The following is a 19,533-nucleotide window of genomic DNA, read 5'->3' as shown; positions in this document are numbered from 1 at the left end:
CTGTGTGATAATCCAGCTCCTAGTGGGGCCCCGGAGAGCTCAGGATGGGCTGCTCACCAGAAAGACCACCACGTGATCAGAGGTTGGGACGTGGGCCAGCCTGACCTCCAGGGAAGGGGGGAGGACTGGAGGCGGAGTTCAAGTCGTGAAGCCCACGTGACAACTCTGGACACGGGGCTCGGGGGAGCCTGGGGTTGTTGGGTGAGCATGTCCGTGTGCGGGGAGAGCGGCCCGCCCCGCCTCTGCGTCCTTTCTAATCCAGCTGGAGTCCCAAGTGGGGCACTTTCCTGCGTCCTGTGAGTTGCTCCAGTGAATCAGCAGACCCGGGAGGGGGCGTTACGGGAACCCCTGAATCTCACCGAGCGGGACAGAGCCACAGGTGGCATCCGCAGGGGGCCAAGCCGTTGACCTGGTGGCATCTGTGCTCCCCCCAGGCCGTCAGGATCAGGACGGAACTGGGCTGTAGGACCCCCAGTGGGCATCGGGACACAGGCAGGGACAGTTGCTGCTTCTGCCGGACGGAACCGAGGGGGCGTGGGGAAGGGCCTGGCCGACCCCCCGCCATCTCCGCAGTCTGGCCCTCGCTTCCCTTGGGCAGAAGAGATTCTCAGGAGAGCGGGGCCGGGATGAGAAGGGCAGGGGCCCCATCACGCCACAGGCGGGGCCGGGCAGCCACCAGGGAGGCGGCTGCACCTGAATCCCTGCGGCCCCAGCTCGGCCCAAGCCCCAGGGGTCCAGGCAGCCGGCCTGCTGTCCTTTCCAGCCCCAAGAGAGGAGGAGAGAGGAACAAAGGGGAGACTGGAGAGGGGAAGAAGCAGGAAAGAGACAGAGTCAGGGCGGCCTAAGAAACCAGGGGGCAGGGGAGGAGCGTGAAGGCTTCTGCAGACAGCCGCCGGGGGCTGACCGCCTCCCCTGCCCCAGGCCACACCAGCTGCAGGCCCCAGGCTCGGCCAGGAAAACACCAGGACAGCAGGAGCACAGAGCACGCTGTCCGCACAGCCCGGCTCTTCTGAGCTCAGGCTGCAGAGTCTTCCCAGAGGAAGCTTGTTTTTTAGAGGGAACAATTCGCTGCTCTCATTTCCCTTCCCTCCTAGAATGACAAGGGCAAGGGCAAAGGGCAGCTGTTAAAATGGTACCCCTGTCTGCACTGGGCTGGCCGCTCCTCCCCTGCCTCCGGCCTGATCCGCCCAGCTTATCCCAAAGGAATCTCCGGCTCCCACGTACCCCACAGAATCAACGGGGCCTTGAGAACCTGCTGGAAGAAGCCCAGCTCCTGTGCCACTGACACTGTGGGACCCCGGGACCACACTGGGATTTTGATTTCTGGTGTCAATAATCTCGTAAAGTGCTGGGCGGGGGGCAGGAGTGGGGGGACAGCTTGCTTTTCAGAGGCTCGATTTTGTTTACAACCGGACGGTTAGCATGAAAGGCAACAGTGAAGTCCTGTTCTTTTGTGGCTGCAGGATTTCAAGGTCTTATACAGCTCCATTTAATCTGAGCGGGGCTTTGATCTCAGCCTTGGTCTTGATTATAAAAGACTATGGAGCTAAGTATCTTGAAAACAGAGGCTCTCCTTAAAGACTGAGCCCTGAGACTCCCTGCTTCACGCACCTCTGTCCCTTCCTAGAGGGACCCTGGCCCCCAGTGCCCTCTGGGGAGTTGGCAGTAGTTGGTGAATTATTCGGGCATCTTGCAGCACCTGTTCACACCTCTTTATTATTCAGCATTACCGGCCCGTTAGCACATTCATTAGGGGTGAACCTAGGGATGGAGTAGAAGGTCAGGTTCTAGTTGGCTTCACTCCTTGATAACTTTTATCCTAAAGGGGCGTAATGGCAGACGAGAGTCAAGTATTAGAAATATGGAATTTGGAACAACTCTAACTTTCCAATCACTCATGCCCTGACTGTCCTCCACAGCTGTGGAGAACTAAGTTCTGATTTCATTTAGAAAGCCCTGGACGAGCCTCCACCTCTTGACCGAGACATCTGGGAGCCAAGCTCCAGGCCCTAAAGTTTGAATTTAAGATCAAAATGACACATTAAAATTCGCAACGCCTTTGAAGAACTATACACGGCTAAGTCACAGCCCTGACCCGTGTCCGTTCTTCCCAAGCGTTGGGTGTCCATGGTGGACGAGCCCTGTCATCTCTGGCGTGTCAACCCGTGGAAGCAAGTGCTGAGCTAGAGGGGACACCCGCCAGGAACTAAAAGGCCAAGCAAACATTGCTCTGGGAGAATGAGACCCCCTAGTCTATGCACTGAAATTCCCTGAAATCTATAGCAAAGCATGTCATAGTCATAATAAAGTACCCACATCACTGCTTTGCAAGTGATGAGTTCTGGTTACCTTTCCTATGCTGGAAGCATACTGAATGGTCCCAACTGGAAAGTTCAAGGGATAGAAGATATGAACCAGCAACGAGAAGGTCAACAGTGTATTTACATGTACCAGAGCCACCTTTTCTCCCAGGACCCTTAAGGATACATGTTTGGGGACTTACCTGGTGGCACAGAGGTTAAGATGCAGGGGATATGGGTTCAAGCCCTGGTCCGGGAAGATCCCACATGCCACGGAGCAACTAAGCCCGTGCGCCACAACTACCAAGCCTGCGCACTACAGCCCACGAGCCACAACTACTGAGCCCGCTCGCCTAGAGCCCGTGCTACGCAACAAGAGAAGCCACGGCCATGAGAAGCCCGCGCACCGCAACAAAGAGTAGCCCCTGCTCGCCGCAACTAGAGAAGGCCCGTGGGCAGCAACAGAGACCCAACGCAGCCAAAAATAACAAATAAATAAATAAAATTTTAAGAAAAGGATACATGTTTGGGTGGGTTGGAAAGAGACAGAGGAGAATTTAAGAGATGCTCACAGGTAGCATTTGAATCGATGAAGAGCTCATTCCAAAGCAGAGAGAGGGTCTTGAGAAGCTGCTGGTTCAGAGATAGTCAGCAGGGCTGAGTGATGGCAACATGAACGTCAAGGGTGAACGAGGCCCAAAGGTCAGTGAATCCAATTTGACATGAATTGTTCAAAGTGGCAGAAAATGTTTCAAAACTATTCATCTGCCAAAACAAAGAGCAATTCTCAGTCACGGTGTTGGCAGCCAGCTGGTGGACACGGCAGAAAACCTCAGACTCACCAGCTGAACTGAAAGCACATTCACTACCCCACACCCCAAAGATGTTTTGGAAAGATCTTGGAAAATGAGCTAGAACAGAATCTAGAATCACCACATGGAACCACCCTCAAGGCCATTTGTTCACAACCCTTGTAATGGGTCGGTCAGGTGGTGTCAGTCCCCCAGGAGACAAAATCATGGACGCTGAGAGAAAGATACTATGAAAGAGGATGAATGGCAGCAGGTAGAACGAGACCACCCAATGAGAGCTCGGGGAGCCGTGGATGGGGTGCCACAGGAGCAGTGGGCTGGCTGGTAGCCTGGAGGCCGAAAAGAATGGCCAGAGACACTAGAATCCCCAGTGGGCTGCACAGCACGGCTTGGACCAGGACTAGTAAAACACGTGTCAAACGATGAACAATATGGTCCAGACGATATCCAAGCCCACTGGAGAAGAGCGACACGGCCAACACCCAGCATCCACTCAGAGCAGACAGCAACAGAGAGGCCAGGGCAGGTCAAACCCATCCAGGGAGACTTCGGTCCAAACCCACTGCTTGGTGCATGTGTTTGGGAAGTCCAGCTTGAAGGCCAAGGACAGGTGTGAGAGCAGATTTGGGTGGGCAGGGGAAGAGGCGGGCGGGCTGCTGGCCTCTCCCTCGTTGGCGACGGGTCCCGCCGTCTCCGGCATCGGCAGCTCAGTTCCAAAAACAGCCACGTGTTTCCCTGCCATGTTTCACCCTGATGACAGGCAACTGGACGGATGATGCTAACTTCTTTACCCAGAGGCAGGACGGTCTCCGGTGGGCGGCTGCTGGTGTTTGTTTCAGTGGAGAAGTATGAATTCCCTGGGAGCAGCACACTGTGGAAGACGGGGGGCAGCAGAGGCCAAGCCATCTCTTCCTTCAACCTCCCGAAAGATTTACAAGGGGCAAGTCCCCCCTGGAGTCACACCGAGACCACAGCTTTTTGTCTCGGCAGCATCTACCTGGTTCACGAAGACCCAGCAACATCTGGCCCCACCATAGCCCGGAAAGAAAGCGCAAACCGATGGTCCGTTCCCCTGGAGGGCAGGCCATCTTTCTGGAAACACCTTCTCCAAGAGCAATCCCCTCTGCACCTCCATTCCCATTAATGGCGAGAATAAGGAAGGAGGAAAGGGCCAAACCGATAAAGCACTTCGGTGAGCCTAACCTGGGCCACTTCTTGGACCAGCTTGCGAGAGTCTTTGAAGATAGCGGGAGGGAAGGAGGACCCTCCGTAGTAACACTTTCTTGGGGGTCTGGGCCTTTAAGCAGGTGAGGCCAGGCCCACTTGTTAGGAACTCTTAGCCTCAGCGCTGCTGAAAGGAACAAAGCATGTTTGAAAGTACGGGGCTGGGGGGGTGGGAAGACCAAGAAAAAGCAGATGTACTTGCCTCTTCTTACAAATTAGACCACCTTTACTATTCGTATTTAATTTAAACTCATCAAACTGAAAACAAAATGCCGGAAGGGATTTGGAAGAGAATAACTCAGTGATGCCACGAAAACCCAAATCAGAGATGACATGTTTTCTCGATTAAAAAAGACATTTATGTGTGTACTGGTGGGGGAGGGGATGTGGAGTAAATCAAGTGAGATTTTCATTTTAAAAAGCAATCGAGGGCTTCCCTGGTGGCGCAGTGGTTGGGAGTCCGCCTGCCGATGCAGGGGACGCGGGTTTGTGCCCCGGCCCGGGAAGATCCCACATGCCACGGAGTGGCTGGGCCCGTGAGCCATGGCCGCTGAGCCTGCGCGTCCGGAGCCTGTGCTCCACAACGGGAGAGGCCACAACAGTGAGAGGCCCGCGTACCGCAAAAAAAAAAATTAAAAAAAAGTAATCGACACCTCAAGAGCCGCCTTCAGGCCTGAGGTCCTGGTACCAAACTGACCGCAGTTCATCAGATGCCACGGGCCGGCTGCACCGCCGCGCCCCGAGGACAGCACTGTGATGATTACTGTTCAGCAGGCTTCCTGCCAAGCGAATAAAGGCAAGCAATCATTTCTTCTTCTTCTTTAAACCCCAACCCTGACTGTTTCTAGCGGTAAACACAGGAACACCCATGCTGGGCGAAGCCTCCAAGAAACACCAGGAGGAGAAGCAGCACAATGTCACATCACACCGGGCGGTACAAGTTCCACATCCAGGTTACTGGTAACAGAAACGCTGAGTCAGAACCCAAAATGAAGACACTGTTTCCCAAAGGAAAACGGGGCGCTTCGGAAAGTTCCAAGAACTCTTGCCGGCCATGGAAGATGACACTGTGAAACAGTCACCTGGAAGAATTAACGCATCTTCCAGAAGTATTTTAATGCCTTCAGAGGAGCCTAACGTACACCCTGAGACCTTCCCATGCTTGGAGGCAACTCGTCTTTGAGCCAGAGCCATGCTTCTCATTTAATTCCAGCAAAGCCCCCGAGGATCAAGCATCCCCACTTAACAGCTGGGTAAACTGACGCCGAAGTGGATTAGTTTGTCCAAAGTCACAGAGTAGTAATGAGGGAAGCAAGACCTCCAACTGCAAATCCTACGGCAAATCTTCAACTTCGTGCTTGATTTCTGGGCTGTTTAAAGGAAAAGGAAACCCAGAACTCGAAAGCACCAACTCTAGAGTAAGATGCACCTTGGTTTGAATTCAATACTGACTAGCTCTGTGAGCTGGGTGTCAGGAGGGAACGCCTGCTACCCGCCCCCCCCCACCACCGTGTTCTGATGAGTGGGCTTCCGTGCCTCTTCCCCAAAAGGCAGGCGTGGGAGGAAGCATTTCGGAAAGACCTCTGAATTGACACTCGGGCAGTGGGAGCTGTTTCCTCTCTCCTGCCCTTTGACCCTGCCTGTTCAGGGCAGGAGGGGGCTGACTCCATCCCCTACCCTCCAGGGGGTGAGCACCTGGGCCCAACCTGGCTGTCTGAAGCTACCACGAAAGAGATGCTCTCTTTCTGAAGCTGAGGTTGCCTTCCTGACCACCACATCAAGACAGGCTTTCTGAGAATGCCAGCAACAGAGGAAGCTAGGAAAACAGAGATTCCTAATATCATCTGAGCCCACGGATCTAACCACGTCTAAAGGTAGAACCCTGAACTTGCCAATCAAATGCACCAGCGAAATCCATCAGAGAGGGCTGGTGGAGCTGACTGGCCATACCACTTCCAGCCAAGAGCACCGACGAACGCCAACCCGCCTTACACGGATGTACCACGTTTGCAAGTCATGGTTTCCCCGGCGTAACGCAACTAGGAGAAAAGCTAGGCGCTCTAAGGCTCGGCACGGGCATGAAAAGAGGTGGAGAGACCTGACCAAACAAAAGGACGCTTTTCTGGCAAAACAGACCCTGAGGCTGTCTGCAGCCTGAGACAACCTCGGGGTAACAAGTGTTCCCCTCTGACGGCCTAGGGACCCGTCTAGATTATCGGGGGCTGCCCAGGCACCTGCGGAAGCCGCACAGCGTCTGAAAGCCTTGGCGGGTCCTGTGTCCTCACGGACGCCCCAGAGCCCACAGGGTCCTGCAAAGACGGGGTCGCCCAACCCACCTGAGGCGCTGGAGGCCCGCGACACGTCCTGGGCCGGGGCGGAGCGGTTGCGGCTCTGCTGTCGCCGCCGGCCGGCGGCCGAGCGGGTACTGCGCACGTGGACCTCGCTGGCCTTGAAGAAGGCCACCATGAAGGGCTGCTTGTCGTAGGGGCCGTCCCTGCCCACGAGGCCGGCGGCTCGGGGGCTGATGTCGAGCCCTGGAAGGCAAATCAAAGCAGGAGGGTGGTGGGACCCCCAGCCCCCCAGTTGTGCTGTTCTCACCCCGGCCTGTGCATCCTTCTTCCCGATCACGTGCCTCCCACCGGCGAGGCAGCTCCACAGGCCCCAGGTGCCGGGCCCGCGGGCCGCAGCGGGGACGCACAGGTGCGGGAAGGGCGCCCACTGACCCACGCGGTGTCGGCCCTCGGACCCGCTCCCGCCTTCCTCTCTCTCTCGACGCGCCCCGGCCTCCGCCTGGGCGCTGCCCTCCGCGGGTCCTCTCGGATCCAGGACCATCTCACCATCTCCAAGTCCTTGCCAGGAGGCTTGTGGGGGGGAGGCCTTGCTGGTCCACAGTGGCTCTGAGGGGACAGGAAGCCGAGCCATCCTGGAGCCCGGGGCCCACCCGGAAACCACGGCTCTGCCACGCCTGCCGCGAAGGAGACCAAGGCGACGACCCTCGGCCCGAGCTTGGCCAACTCACCGTCGCGCGTGACCACACTCAGCTGCAGCCCCATGTTGTGCTGCGGGGTCAGGACCCACAGGTTGCTGGTGGCTGTGATGTCAAATTCCAGCCAGCCTTCTTCCGAGGCCCACACGGCGCGGGTGTCCAACAGAAACAGGTCAGAGTCTCTGAAAGAGGGAAAAGGCGGCAGGATGAAGGGCGCAGGGCCCCCAGCTCATCCCCACTCCGTCCTGCCCGGTGTCAGACGACAGATGCCACCGTCGGGTCAGGGACGGCGACCAGCCGGGGCCCCGGCTGGTGTGACATCACACAGGACACACCCGCAACACAACCTGCTGGGGTGCCGCACGGACAGCAGCTGACATAGGGGCGCCCCTCGGTGTCACCAAAAGCCTCACGACAGCTGCTCAGGCCACATCTTTTTTAGAATTAAGGTAAATTCAAAATAAATAAACAGTCCTATTGTTGCATGCTTTGCAGCTAATGAACTCTAAACAGAGAGGCCGTGGAGGGGGCAGTGAGGAAGAGGGTTAAGCAAATATTAAATCAGGATCAATAAAGATGAGCATTTACTAAGTTGTACTTTGTTAATTTTTTTAAAAGCTCAGAACCCGACAATCCTCACGTTAGTTCCCGTGAAAGGAGAAGCCAGGATTCACATCCTATTTCTGAGTAATCATGAAGTCTTTTCTGTTAATTAAGGCCTTCACATGGCCTACGGTGAGAGCCGCGTCCTTCCCCATGTGGACGGTGAGTTTCAAGTCTCTCCCAGCCCCGCTGTGAGCCATGCCGGGGCCCTTTGAGGCAAACTCACCGAGCCCCTTCCTTCCACTGGGCTCCACACGGACTGCTTTTACTTTTTTTTTTTTTTTTTAACAGTTTCCAGCTGATATAACTCTAGTGTGGGAAGATGGGGTGAGGGACCCACATGCCACGACAAGGCAGCGTGTAGGACGGTCACCTTGGTGTGTCGCGAGGACACAGTCTGAGTTGACGTCCCAGAGACACCGGCACGAAATGGCCTGGAATTCCCATGACAGGGAAGGGGGAGGTTTTAGCCATGGAAAGACTCAAATCCCCTGGTGCTGGAAATATTTTGCTGCAAGAGCTTACAGAACAATTACTAGAATTCAATACTAAATTTAAGATGACCATCACAATACTAACAGTGTACATTTATTTATTTTATAAATTCATTTATGTATTTAGTTTTGGCTGCATTGGATCTTCGTTGCTGCGTGTGGGCTTTCTCTAGTTGTGGCGAGCGGGGGCTACTCTTCGTTAAGGTGTGCGGGCTTCTCATTGTGGTGGCTTCTCGTTGCACAGCACGGGCTCTAGGCGTATGGAATTCAGTAGTTGTGGCACATGGGCTCAGTAGTTGTGGCTCACGGGCTTAGTTGCTCTGCAGCATGTGGGATCTTCCCGGACCAGGGCTCGAACCCGTGTCCTCTGCACTGGCAGGCGGATTCTTAACCACTGCGCCACCAGGGAGGTCCTAACAGTGTACATTTAAATCGGTCATAAAGCGCTTGCATCTACTTTGCTTCAACCATCCTGAAAACTAGGTAGAATATCATTACCCCCATTTTACAGCTGGGGAAACTGAGACTCAGGTGTGAGTTTCTGGACACATGACCAGTAATTGAAAGAACAATCTGGTGAAAAGAAAGTAAGTGGATTCAGAGTTTTCCACAATGACTTCCTGCCTTTTGAGATTATTATGAAAGACAACCTGTGACAAATGAATACAATGTATCTCTAGTCCATCAAACGTCTGGGAGGCCAGTGAAACATCTGAGTTAAAAATGTTAGACTTCTCAGAGGGGAAACAATTTTTCCTGTTTACATGGCTCAGAGTTGGAAGGCAAGGCTATTGTCATCTTTTCCAAGTTCCAAGCAGTAGGTGTGCCTACGCATCGTTTATTCAGCTGGTGGACAGAGCCTGCAGGGGGCACATCACCGCCTGCCATCTATAAAGCACCCCCCCTCCCCCAATGTGTCACACACCCTGCTGAGAAATTACCCCCCCCATCACTGAGGTGGCTGTGGGCAGGCAGACGGGGGGTGTTCGTGGAAAGCAGCAAGAGGGGGTGGCGGGTCCAAAGCTTTGAAGTGAAGATGTAAAAAGACATCAGTGCTGTTCTGAAAGGTTGGAGAAGACCTTCATCCAGAAATAACACAGACACTATGAACGGCAATGTGGGAAAAGTCACCCTAGTCCCAAAGGATGCACAAGACATGTTCTTGTCAGAGGGGCAGCTTCTAGAATGAAGACGCGGTGAGAATGTCAGGGTGTGAGGCTGCCCCTGAGCTGAAGAGGGTCCGTGTGGGGTTAGAGCCGAGGGCCACTGGTCACTAAGAGCTTCCATGCACATGTTTTCAGGACTTGTAACAAGGCTGCAGAGAAATACAGCCCAAGATATGGGCGTGGCATAGCTGGTAGAAAGAGCTCGAATGAGCTTTTATAGTTAAAAAGAGTTAATGATGAAGGAACGGGGGAGTCTGTTAGAGAAAGTGGGGCGATGGGACAGAGGCCGTCATCCACAAAAGGGAGACAGAAGAAGAGAAAAAGGGAAAGAGGAGAAGGGCGTGACTTAAAGAGGGAGGGGAAGCACGCATAACCATGATGGGGAGGAAATGAAGTCCACACGGTGCGTGGGGATTGGTGGACACGGGAGCCCGTGTTTCTACCCTGACTCTGCTCCGGAGTCCCACTGGGGTCCCCAGGAATTGGTGGTGCTTCTGGGCCACACCTCGCTGACTGTGCAGCGAGGACAGTGCCGGTCCTCACAGCTTAGGAGACCCATGGATCCACACACACAGGGTCGCAGCTGAGCCTGGAGACAGGAAGAGCTCCGGGGCTCAGGGCACTGAGGGCGAATCAAATTCAGCCACTTAAACCTAGGATGCTCAGGTCCCTTAGAAGGGAAGTGATGGAGAACATGGGCTTGAAATAGCTGGGCTCAGTGGCTGGAGGAACAGCAAATATTTCCCGTGTGCTTTCACCGAGCGGGGCCTCGAGAAGAGCTCCCGCCGCTCCAAGGGAAGCCCGGGGAAGGCAGGTCCTATCACGTGTCTCTTCTAGAGCTGAGGGCGTGCAGCCTGGAGAGGGTAAAGGTGTGAAGGCCACACAGGTGTTAAGTGGGGTCACTACAGCTTGAAACCGGAGCTCAGGCTTCAAAAGCAGAGTCAAGAAAAGTATAGGCGGGCAAATATCACGAGATCACTTATTTGCTGAATCCTAAAAAATCATACAAATGAACTTACTTACCAATAAGAGACTCACAGATACAGAGAACAATCATGGTTACTAAAGGGGAAAGGGGGGGAGGGGTAAATTGGGAATTGGGGATTAACAGATACATACAACTGTATATAAAATAGATAAACAGGGCTTCCCTGGTGGCGCAGTGGTTGAGAGTCCGCCTGCCGATGCAGGCGACACGGGTTCGTGCCCCGGTTCGGGAGGATCCCACATGCCGTGGAGCGGCTGGGCCCGTGAGCCATGGCCGCTGAGCCTGCGCGTCCGGAGCCTGTGCTCCGCAACGGGAGAGGCCACAGCAGTGAGAGGCCCGCGTACCACCAAAAAAAAAAAAAAAAAAGATAAACAACAAGGACCTACTGTATAGCACAGGGAACTATATTCACCATCTTGTAATAACCTATCATGGAAAGGAATTTGAAAAAAGTATATTTGCGTGTGTGTGTGCGTATGTACACACACAACTGAATCACTTTGCCGTATACCTGAAACTAACAAAATATAGTAAATCAACTCTAGTTCAATAAAATTTTTTTTTCTAAAGTACAGGGCAGAGGTAGTAATTACCCAAACAAGGGCTTGGAATAATAGAGTCAGAGTTTAAAATCCACTGCACATCAATGCCAATGGCGGCTGGATACAGAAAACACATTCAGATGCTCAGGGCTGGCACAGGATGAGAAATCATGAGTGACTTCTCATGTCAGGGTCAGTGTCGGAGGGGTGAAAGGTCGCGCAGGAAGTAAAGGTTGAGATGCCTAACGCCTGCTGCTGGGACTCCAGTGGCTCCCGGTCTCACCCTCCTCCTTCTCCCAGGCACAATGCCCTCTGTCTAGACTGCAGACACCACTGACACACACTCAGAAAGGGTGAGGAACTTTCAAAAAGAATGACAGCTTTGAGGAGGGACTTCACTGGCTCAATGCTTCCAGTAACTCAGGTATTTAAGAGACACTATTTATGGCAAGTCACTAAAATGGGTCTGGTGTGACCCACATCTATTTACTTTTCTTCAATGACACATGACCTTCTCAGTCTACGCACCCTGTCAAAGTGTTGCCTCGAACAAGGCGCTCCTGACTTTGCTACGCAAACAGCAGGGGTTCCCTTCTAAACCCCACTCCAGGGGCATCGAGGTCTTCTTTAGGCGAGAAGTACAATTTTCAAATAGAATGAAAGTCAAAAATCAATGAAAATTAGACAGTAAGGCAAGGATTTTTACTTTTTTCTTATGTAATGTATCGTATATAGAGGATTACGTCTGAACTTTTACCAACTAAAAAGATAGAAAGAAATAGGATATTTGAAAACAAAGCATTACAAATCAGAGTAAACTGCTACACACACACACACACACACACACACACACGGATTTGAGTAACAAGGGTGAATGAACATTATTATTATATAATCGGCCAAGCTCTCACTGATTTTATGGTACTTGAATTTACCCAATTTGCACCTCTAGGATGAGCATCAAAAGTTCATATATCAAACGCACTTCCACTCTGTAAGGGATACTTCATCTTCAATAAACCAGTACAAATCACTCTGCTGTCAGGATATTAACACAGCTGTGCCCTTACATGGTGTTTACCATGTAAACATATGTAGGACTTCTCCTACATATGTTAGCTTCTCACGACCACCCGAAGAGGCAAACAAAATACTATTCATACCACCACAGGTTTACAGAGCAGGAAACTGAGGCACATACGAGTTAAGCAACTTGCTCACACTCGCTCAGCTGGATTTGAACCCAGGCAACTTGGCTCTTAACCATCATAGCAGAGGCTCTCAAAGTCAGCCTGCATCAGAATCCCCTGGAGGGAGGCCTTGTTAACACACAGACTGTTAGAGTTTCTGAGGCGGGGCCTTGCAGACTCGCACTTCTAACAGACTCCCAGGCTTCCCTGGTGGCGCAGTGGTTGAGAGTCCGCCTGCCGATGCAGGGGACACGGGTTCGTGCCCCGGTCTGGGAAGATCCCACATGCCGCGGAGCGGCTGGGCCCGTGAGCCATGGCCGCTGAGCCTGCGCGTCCGGAGCCTGTGCTCCGCGACAGGAGAGGCCACAGCAGTGAGAGGCCCGCGTACCGCAAAAACAAAAACAAAAAACAGATTCCCAGGTGATGCTGGTGCCGCTGGTCTGGGGACCACACTCAGAGGCGCTGTCCTCCAGCACTCTCCTTCTCGAGTATGAGGAGAATGACCTTGGCCTGCCTTTTAGACTTAAGGTTCAAAGCTGTCTGCTCTCAAAATATCTTGCTCCTCTCCTTAAAATCATGCAAAGTCATGTAGGCTCCACAAGTGTTTGATTGTCTCAGGGGCTGGCCTTACCCTCAGGGAGTTAGAGTGAGACTGATAAACAGAAGCACAGGTTAGATCAAGTCCAAAGCAGCTGCATTTTTAGAAGCTTTGCTTCTATGTGTCTGAGACAGGGAGAGAGGGGGAAGGTGGAAGATTACTTCGTACAAGTTCATGGCCACCTAACCTGTCCTCTTTGGCCCCCAGACACCGGGGCAAATACTCCAGCACGCCCTAGCGATTGAACACAGATTGAATGAAGGGTCTGCCACCTTTTAATCATGTCATGGGCACATCTTATATATTTTAGTTCTTATCACCAACCCCACATCCACGTCCTTGCCCACTATAGGGAATTAAAACGGTAAAATACTGTTAATTTGTGATTTTAAAAGAAATAGCAAAACAAAATCTTGACCACAACCATGGCCCAACTCCCACAAAGCTGGACGTCCCGCGGGAGATGCTGGCAACCAAAGCAACCTGTTTCTGCGAATGAATAATCCAGAAGGCATAGTTCTAGAAACAAAGATCTATGTTCTTTCTTTTTTTAAATAAATTTATTTATTTTATAAATAATTTATTTTATTTTTGGCTGCGTTGTGTCTTTGCTGCTGCGCGCGGGCTTTCTCTAGTTGCGGCGAGCGGGGGCTACTCTTCGTTGCGGTGTGCGGGCTCCTCGTTGCGGTGGCTTCTCTTGCTGCGGAGCACGGGCTCTAGGCGCACAGGCTTCAGTAGTTGTGGCGCGTGGGCTCAGTAGTTGTGGCTCGCGGGCTCTAGAGCGCAGGCTCAGTAGTTGTGGTGCACAGGCTTAGTGGCTCCGTGGCATGTGGGATCTTCCCAGACCAAGGCTCAAACCCATGTCCCCTGCATTGGCAGGTGGATTCTTAACCACTGCGCCACCAGGGAAGCTCAGACCTATTTTCTTTTCTCTGCCACATTTACCAAGTGGATAAACAGTTCCAAACAATAGTTCCTCCGGCTCCCCATGCCCTGACATCCCCCTCTCCCCAAACTTAGCATTATTCTGAGTGTATCCAGTTCTGTGTGATAATGTTAATTCCCCTCTAACCTTCTCAGCCACCCTGCGCCCTTGCAAAGAACAGAACGTAGACAGGCCGAGGAAGAAGATTTGGTAGCTTCTTGAATCTTTTTTTTCTTTTAACTTCAGGGAGATGATTCTAAGTCTAAGGAATATGTTCTTGACTAAGAAGATGAAACTAACGGGTTACATAACAGCAGTTGTGGGTCAGTTACATTATCCCCTTTTCAGGGGCAAAGGAACAAATACTGAAAAGTTCAGTGCTTGCCCGGGGCCCACGCTGAGTGCGTCAGAGATTATCAAGCCAGCAGTAAGATTGCAGGAGTCCCTGGGGATGGGACCTGTGAAAGCCAGATACAGAAAGAGAAACAGGTGTGGCTGGGCACAGCGATAAAAAGGCTTTGATTTTCCTCCACCCAAACGACAATAGGGTTCTCCTATTCCTGGCTTTCTCAAGTTTGCCCTTCTCTTCATAAAAGAAAAGGGTCCCAGGTATCTCACTTTCATGTCGGTGGAGATAAGAGTTCACATTACTTCACTTTGGGCGGCAGCACTGAACATCCGACAGAACTCATACAGCAATCAGTTTAGGAGAATCAGTCTATGAGAAACGCTTTTCTAAGAAAACAACTCGCCTAGATCCTGGCTCCACTACCGCGTTCAGGTCTGGTTTCCAGAACTATACTGTTTGGTTAATGACTCAAACATCAACATGTGTGGGGATTCATTATAAAGATTTCCAAATAAAAATAATAAAAATATGATACTTCAGAGACGGATGCTTCTGGCTACGATGTATCCAACGAACACTCCTGCTAAGACTAAAAACACAAACCTCTTGGAAGCCATCTTAGAGCAACCGAGAAAGGCAATGGTTGAGGAGTCGAGAGCTCAGAGAGAAGAGAAATGCATTGAGGTGAACCCTGTATTTGCTGTTGCTTTTTCATCTCAGGGTATTTGTTAATTCCTAGCATGACGCAAGGATATCAAACAGAAAGGAGAAGCAGCCAGGAGCTTGGAGCAATCTCGCTGGCTGGGGACGCAAATTGGAGCTTCAGGAAGTTATGACTTGAAGGGCTAAGGTCCCAGAGGAAAGAGGCTGTAGAGAAGTGAGCTCATAAAAGTGATCTCATAGAAGTTTGGGTTCACTTCCTCCAGGACCTTGGCCCTTCAAGTCCTGGTGTCCATGAACTCCAATAGTTCCATTTGAGATGCTTGCCAAATATTAGACTGTGTTTGCATGCAGGAGGAAGCTGAGAAAACAAGCAGAAAGCAACTGCTTAGAGGATAAAAAGCAAAGCAGAGTTTTTGGCAGTCTCTCAATACTGGAGAGTTAAAAAATTAGAGTTCAGAGGCCACCAAGGAAGGGAACTTCTGGTAAACAACCTAGACCTTCAGCTGAGACCCCTGAAGAGCTAAACTGTAGGAGAAAAGGAAAACCAGAAATGGAGAAGCCTTAACACACCTGGAAACCCAGCCTCAGTTAAGACAAGAGAACAAGGTGATCTACCTGTCTGTAGTTTTTCTGCCTTCCAGAAGAAAATGAAACCCAGTCTGGAAGGAGATACCAGTATCTAGAATTGATTTCATAAATAACGCCCAGAATTTAATTTTAAAAAATTATCAGGCATGCCAGGAAATGAAACCAAATGAGGAAAAACCAAGGGAACAAATAGATAATAGAAACAGACCCACAGGTGATCCAGATAATAAAGTTTTCAGACATGATCTTGGAATCTAGCCTTATAGTGAAAGGATAATAAATCACAAGTTGGGTTTGTTCCAGGGATGTGAAGTTGGCCTTACACCTGAAAATCACTTAATGTAGTATATCACATTAACACTATCAAGGACAAAAATCATATATAGACATCCCTCAATATCCCTGGGGGACTGGTTCCAGGACCCAAACCTGGATCCCAAAAATACCTGGATACCAAAATCCCCATATGCTCAAGTCCCTTATACAAAATCATGTACAGTATTTGCATGTAACTTACCCATATCCTCCTGTATATTTTAAATCATCTCTAGATTACTTATAATACCCAACACGATGTAAATGCTATGTATCAATAAACAGTTACCAGCACACAGCAAATTCAAGTTTTGCTCTTTGGAACTTTCTGGAATTTCTTTTCAAATATTTTGATCCATGGTTGGTTGACGCCACAGATGCAGAACCCATGGATATGAAGGACCAACTATAATCATCCCAAAAAATTCAGAAAAAGGATAAAATGCACATCGATTTCTAATTTTTAAAAACCCATAGCAAACTAAGAATAGAGGAGAATTTCCTTAATAAAATAAAGAGTATCTACAAAAACATTTATAGCAAACATTATCCTTAATGGTGCAATATTAAACATTCCCCCCCCCCTTAGATTAGAAATCTGACAGAGATTTCCAATCTGAGATTAGAAATCTAACAGAAATTTGAATGGAATTCAACAGTGCACTGGATATCTAGTGAGCACAATAAAACAAGAAAAAGAGAAGGAAAAATATAAGAATTACAGAGGAAAACATAAAAATATTTATAGATGACATGATTATATTCATGGAAATTCTAAAATTCTGCAGAGAAAAATTATTAGAATTAATATGTAAATTTGCAAGGTTGCAGGATATAAGATCAATATATAAAAATCAGGGCTTCCCTGGTGGTGCAGTGGTTGAGAGTCCGCCTGCCGAGGCAGGGGACGCGGGTTCGTGCCCCGGTCCGGGAGGATCCCACATGCCGCGGAGTGGCTGGGCCCGTAAGCCATGGCCGCTGAGCCTGCGCGTCCGGAGCCTGTGCTCCGCAACGGGAGAGGCCACAACGGTGAGAGGCCCATGTACCGAAGGAAAAAAAAAAATCAATTACATTTCTACATGTGGGCAAAAAAGAATTAGACACTGAAATTTTTAAAAGCTAATAACATCATTTACAATAGGATAAAAACTTCAATTCCTGGAATAATTCTAATAAAAACATTCAAGACCCCCTAAACTGTAAAATGTTATTGAGAGTAATTAGAGAAAGCCTAAATAAACGTGGACTGGAACACTCAATATTAGGGAGAGTCAATTCTTCCCAAATCAAGCTCTAAATTTAATGAAATTCCAAACAGAAGCCCAGCAAGTTTCTTTTGTCTAAGTTGAAATGCTGAGTTTACAATATATCTGAGAATGCAAAGTGCCATCGATAGCCAAGAAAATCTTAAAGAACAAATCTGGAGAACTTACACACCAGATATTAAGACTTCTTACAAAACTGAAAGAATCAGAGTTTTTATTGATATGAGAAAAATCAATCAATAGAACCGAACAAAGACCTCAGAAACAGACCCAAACACATGTGGTCACCTGATACATGACAAAAATGCCACTGATGTGCACGGAAAAAAGATAGTATTTTTAATAAGTGGTCCAGGGTCAGTTAGGTTCTTCTATTCTTACACAGCTATCTAATCTACCTCTGTAGTTCACCTGTGATCTCAAATATCCATTCCTGTAGAGTTTAGCTCATTCTGCTGATTTAAACACTCCCATATCCCACTGCCTCTTGGGCATCCAACCATGACTCAGACATGTCCCAACCTGGACTCATGTCCATCCCCCTTCCTTGACTTATTCCTACATTCCCTATCTCTGTGAATGGTTCAGAGGAGCGAATCAAATTAAAAATTTTGGAAAACTGTTTTTTGCCTTTTGACAGTTATTTTCTCTCCTGGAACGATTATATTCTATCTTAAAAAGCAGGTCAGAAATGGTGAACTTGGTCACAACTTTAAACAATAATTCAGTCTGGCATTGTTTCTGGAGACTCCACCGGCATGGCCTCTGGGTGGCCTAAGGAAATCTTTCTTGGTTTTAAAAACCAGCTTTTAACACAGCATTGCCCTGTTCCCTTGATTCAAAGATGCACATCTTCCAATCCTAAGGATTCTGAAGTTAGGATGAAACATATGGACCAAACTGAAAAAACAAAAACAAAACAAAAGACCCTGCTTTGCCTGTCTGCAAACAGAGTCATGATAGTGCTTATACCAGGAGGAAGTGAATTTTGAATCTGGTAATTAATTCTCACTTTAAATGTCTTCCAAAGGACCGCATCATGATAGAACACAAAAAAGAAAAGCTATCCTATACACAGAAGATAGATTATCGCTGCCAGGTAATACAACCGCCAAACCATAGAGAGTAGAATATGGGATGTCAAAACTATCAGAGGCACGTGTGGCCAGTTCATGTACCAAACAGAACCATCTTTCAGACACTGAAAAAATTTCTGGCTGGCTTTCAAGAGATGCTGTTTGACTTTGACTTCCAGATATACAAAATTGAATAAGAAGAGTCAAAGTATGTCTTTCACCAGATAGAAATGTAGATGCAAATGATATTCTTAAAGGCCCCCAAACTGCACTATTAATCTATAGGTGCTATAAAAGTAAAGATCATGAGTACATGTTATGAAAAGCAACATGCTACCATCAACAACCTCCCATCACACAGTGGAAGGCTGACAGTTAATCAGAGCAGCCTCTACCCTCCAAGTATGAAGACAGCTTAGGGTGTATGAGATTCAGGAGAAAATGGTAAAATAAATGGACAAAGATATAACACTGTGAATAAGGACAAGTACTTTCATGTAAATTTATTCTAGTCTTTTTTCTCCTCCACACCCCGTCCTCTAGAAGAACGGCTAGTAGATCCATGGTTGACCAAAAGATCAGTGAAGGTTTGCAGAGGTTTTCCATCGCGGGGCCTTGAAAGCCCAAGTATCAATACCAGGGCCTGAATTCTAACAGACACATTTGTACCCCCAACGGAGCTGTCTCCTATGCCATCCAAACAGAAGCATCCTTGAGATGTTCGCATCCAAGCTAAGGAGATGAAGATGCAAGGCCATAAGGGGACCGCTTACCTCTTTCTGGCATTTCACCTTTATCTCAGGACTGTCCCCATGTCACTGGGATGACTTTGAGGGAATCAAAGCAGATCATAGTTTAGGCCTAATGTGGACTTGGCAAAATCCGTATGTGCCACGTTTCATCCTCCTAAGGATAGCCTGCCCAGCTGTCTGATGGGGTCACGGCTAAATCCTAAGGAAGGAACGTGGGGGAAGGTCTTTCCCAAACTCTAAGCACTGTAGAAATGCCAGTTTCCACCAAGGTCATCATAAAAACATAACAATTTCTTACATCAGATAGTAACACCAAACTCATCTTAAGATACCAACCCCACACCGTACTCTAAAATTTTAAAGTAAACTACAAAGGGCGCCCTGTGCCCCTCTGATAGGACCGCGTATGCTGTGGGGTTGCCAACCCCACTCCACTCTGCGAGTTGCTCCAGATCTTTTCAGGACTTAGATTCCATCTCCTGGCTCATTCTCAGGTTTTGAATACTGTATCAATTGTTACCCTGTCCTACCTCAAAGCACCATCTCTTCAACTCATCACTTTTTTGAACTTACCTGGTCCAGTGATTTCTTACCAGTCAGAGAAATGAGGTTTCCACAGAGTTCACAGCAACGGCCTATCTTCCAAGAATCGTTTCTGACCCTCCCTGGGTCAGGCTCCCTAGCTGCCCTTTACACC

General features: G+C 49.5%; 2 protein-coding genes across 2 annotated transcripts in view; both read right to left on the bottom strand.

Moving 5' to 3' along the window:
- SNRNP48 (small nuclear ribonucleoprotein U11/U12 subunit 48) overlaps positions 1-19,533 on the bottom strand; it is a 578,580-nt gene that overhangs the window by 295,787 nt on the left and 263,260 nt on the right. The window lies entirely within an intron of this gene.
- Positions 1-19,533, bottom strand: part of BMP6 (bone morphogenetic protein 6) — a 146,189-nt gene that overhangs the window by 3,325 nt on the left and 123,331 nt on the right. Inside the window, exons 3-4 of the mRNA XM_060023670.2 lie at positions 7,356-7,504; positions 6,673-6,870 (exon numbers count right to left, since the gene is read on the bottom strand). Coding sequence (XP_059879653.1) covers positions 6,673-6,870; positions 7,356-7,504 — 347 coding nt within the window. The remainder of the gene's footprint in view (positions 1-6,672; positions 6,871-7,355; positions 7,505-19,533) is intronic.

This window comes from Delphinus delphis, chromosome 10 (genome assembly GCF_949987515.2).
Source record: "Delphinus delphis chromosome 10, mDelDel1.2, whole genome shotgun sequence".
In the NCBI taxonomy this organism is placed as follows: Eukaryota; Metazoa; Chordata; class Mammalia; order Artiodactyla; family Delphinidae; genus Delphinus; species Delphinus delphis.
The sequence above is the reverse complement of the archived record's forward strand: the minus strand, read 5'-3'. Positions and strand labels throughout refer to the sequence as shown.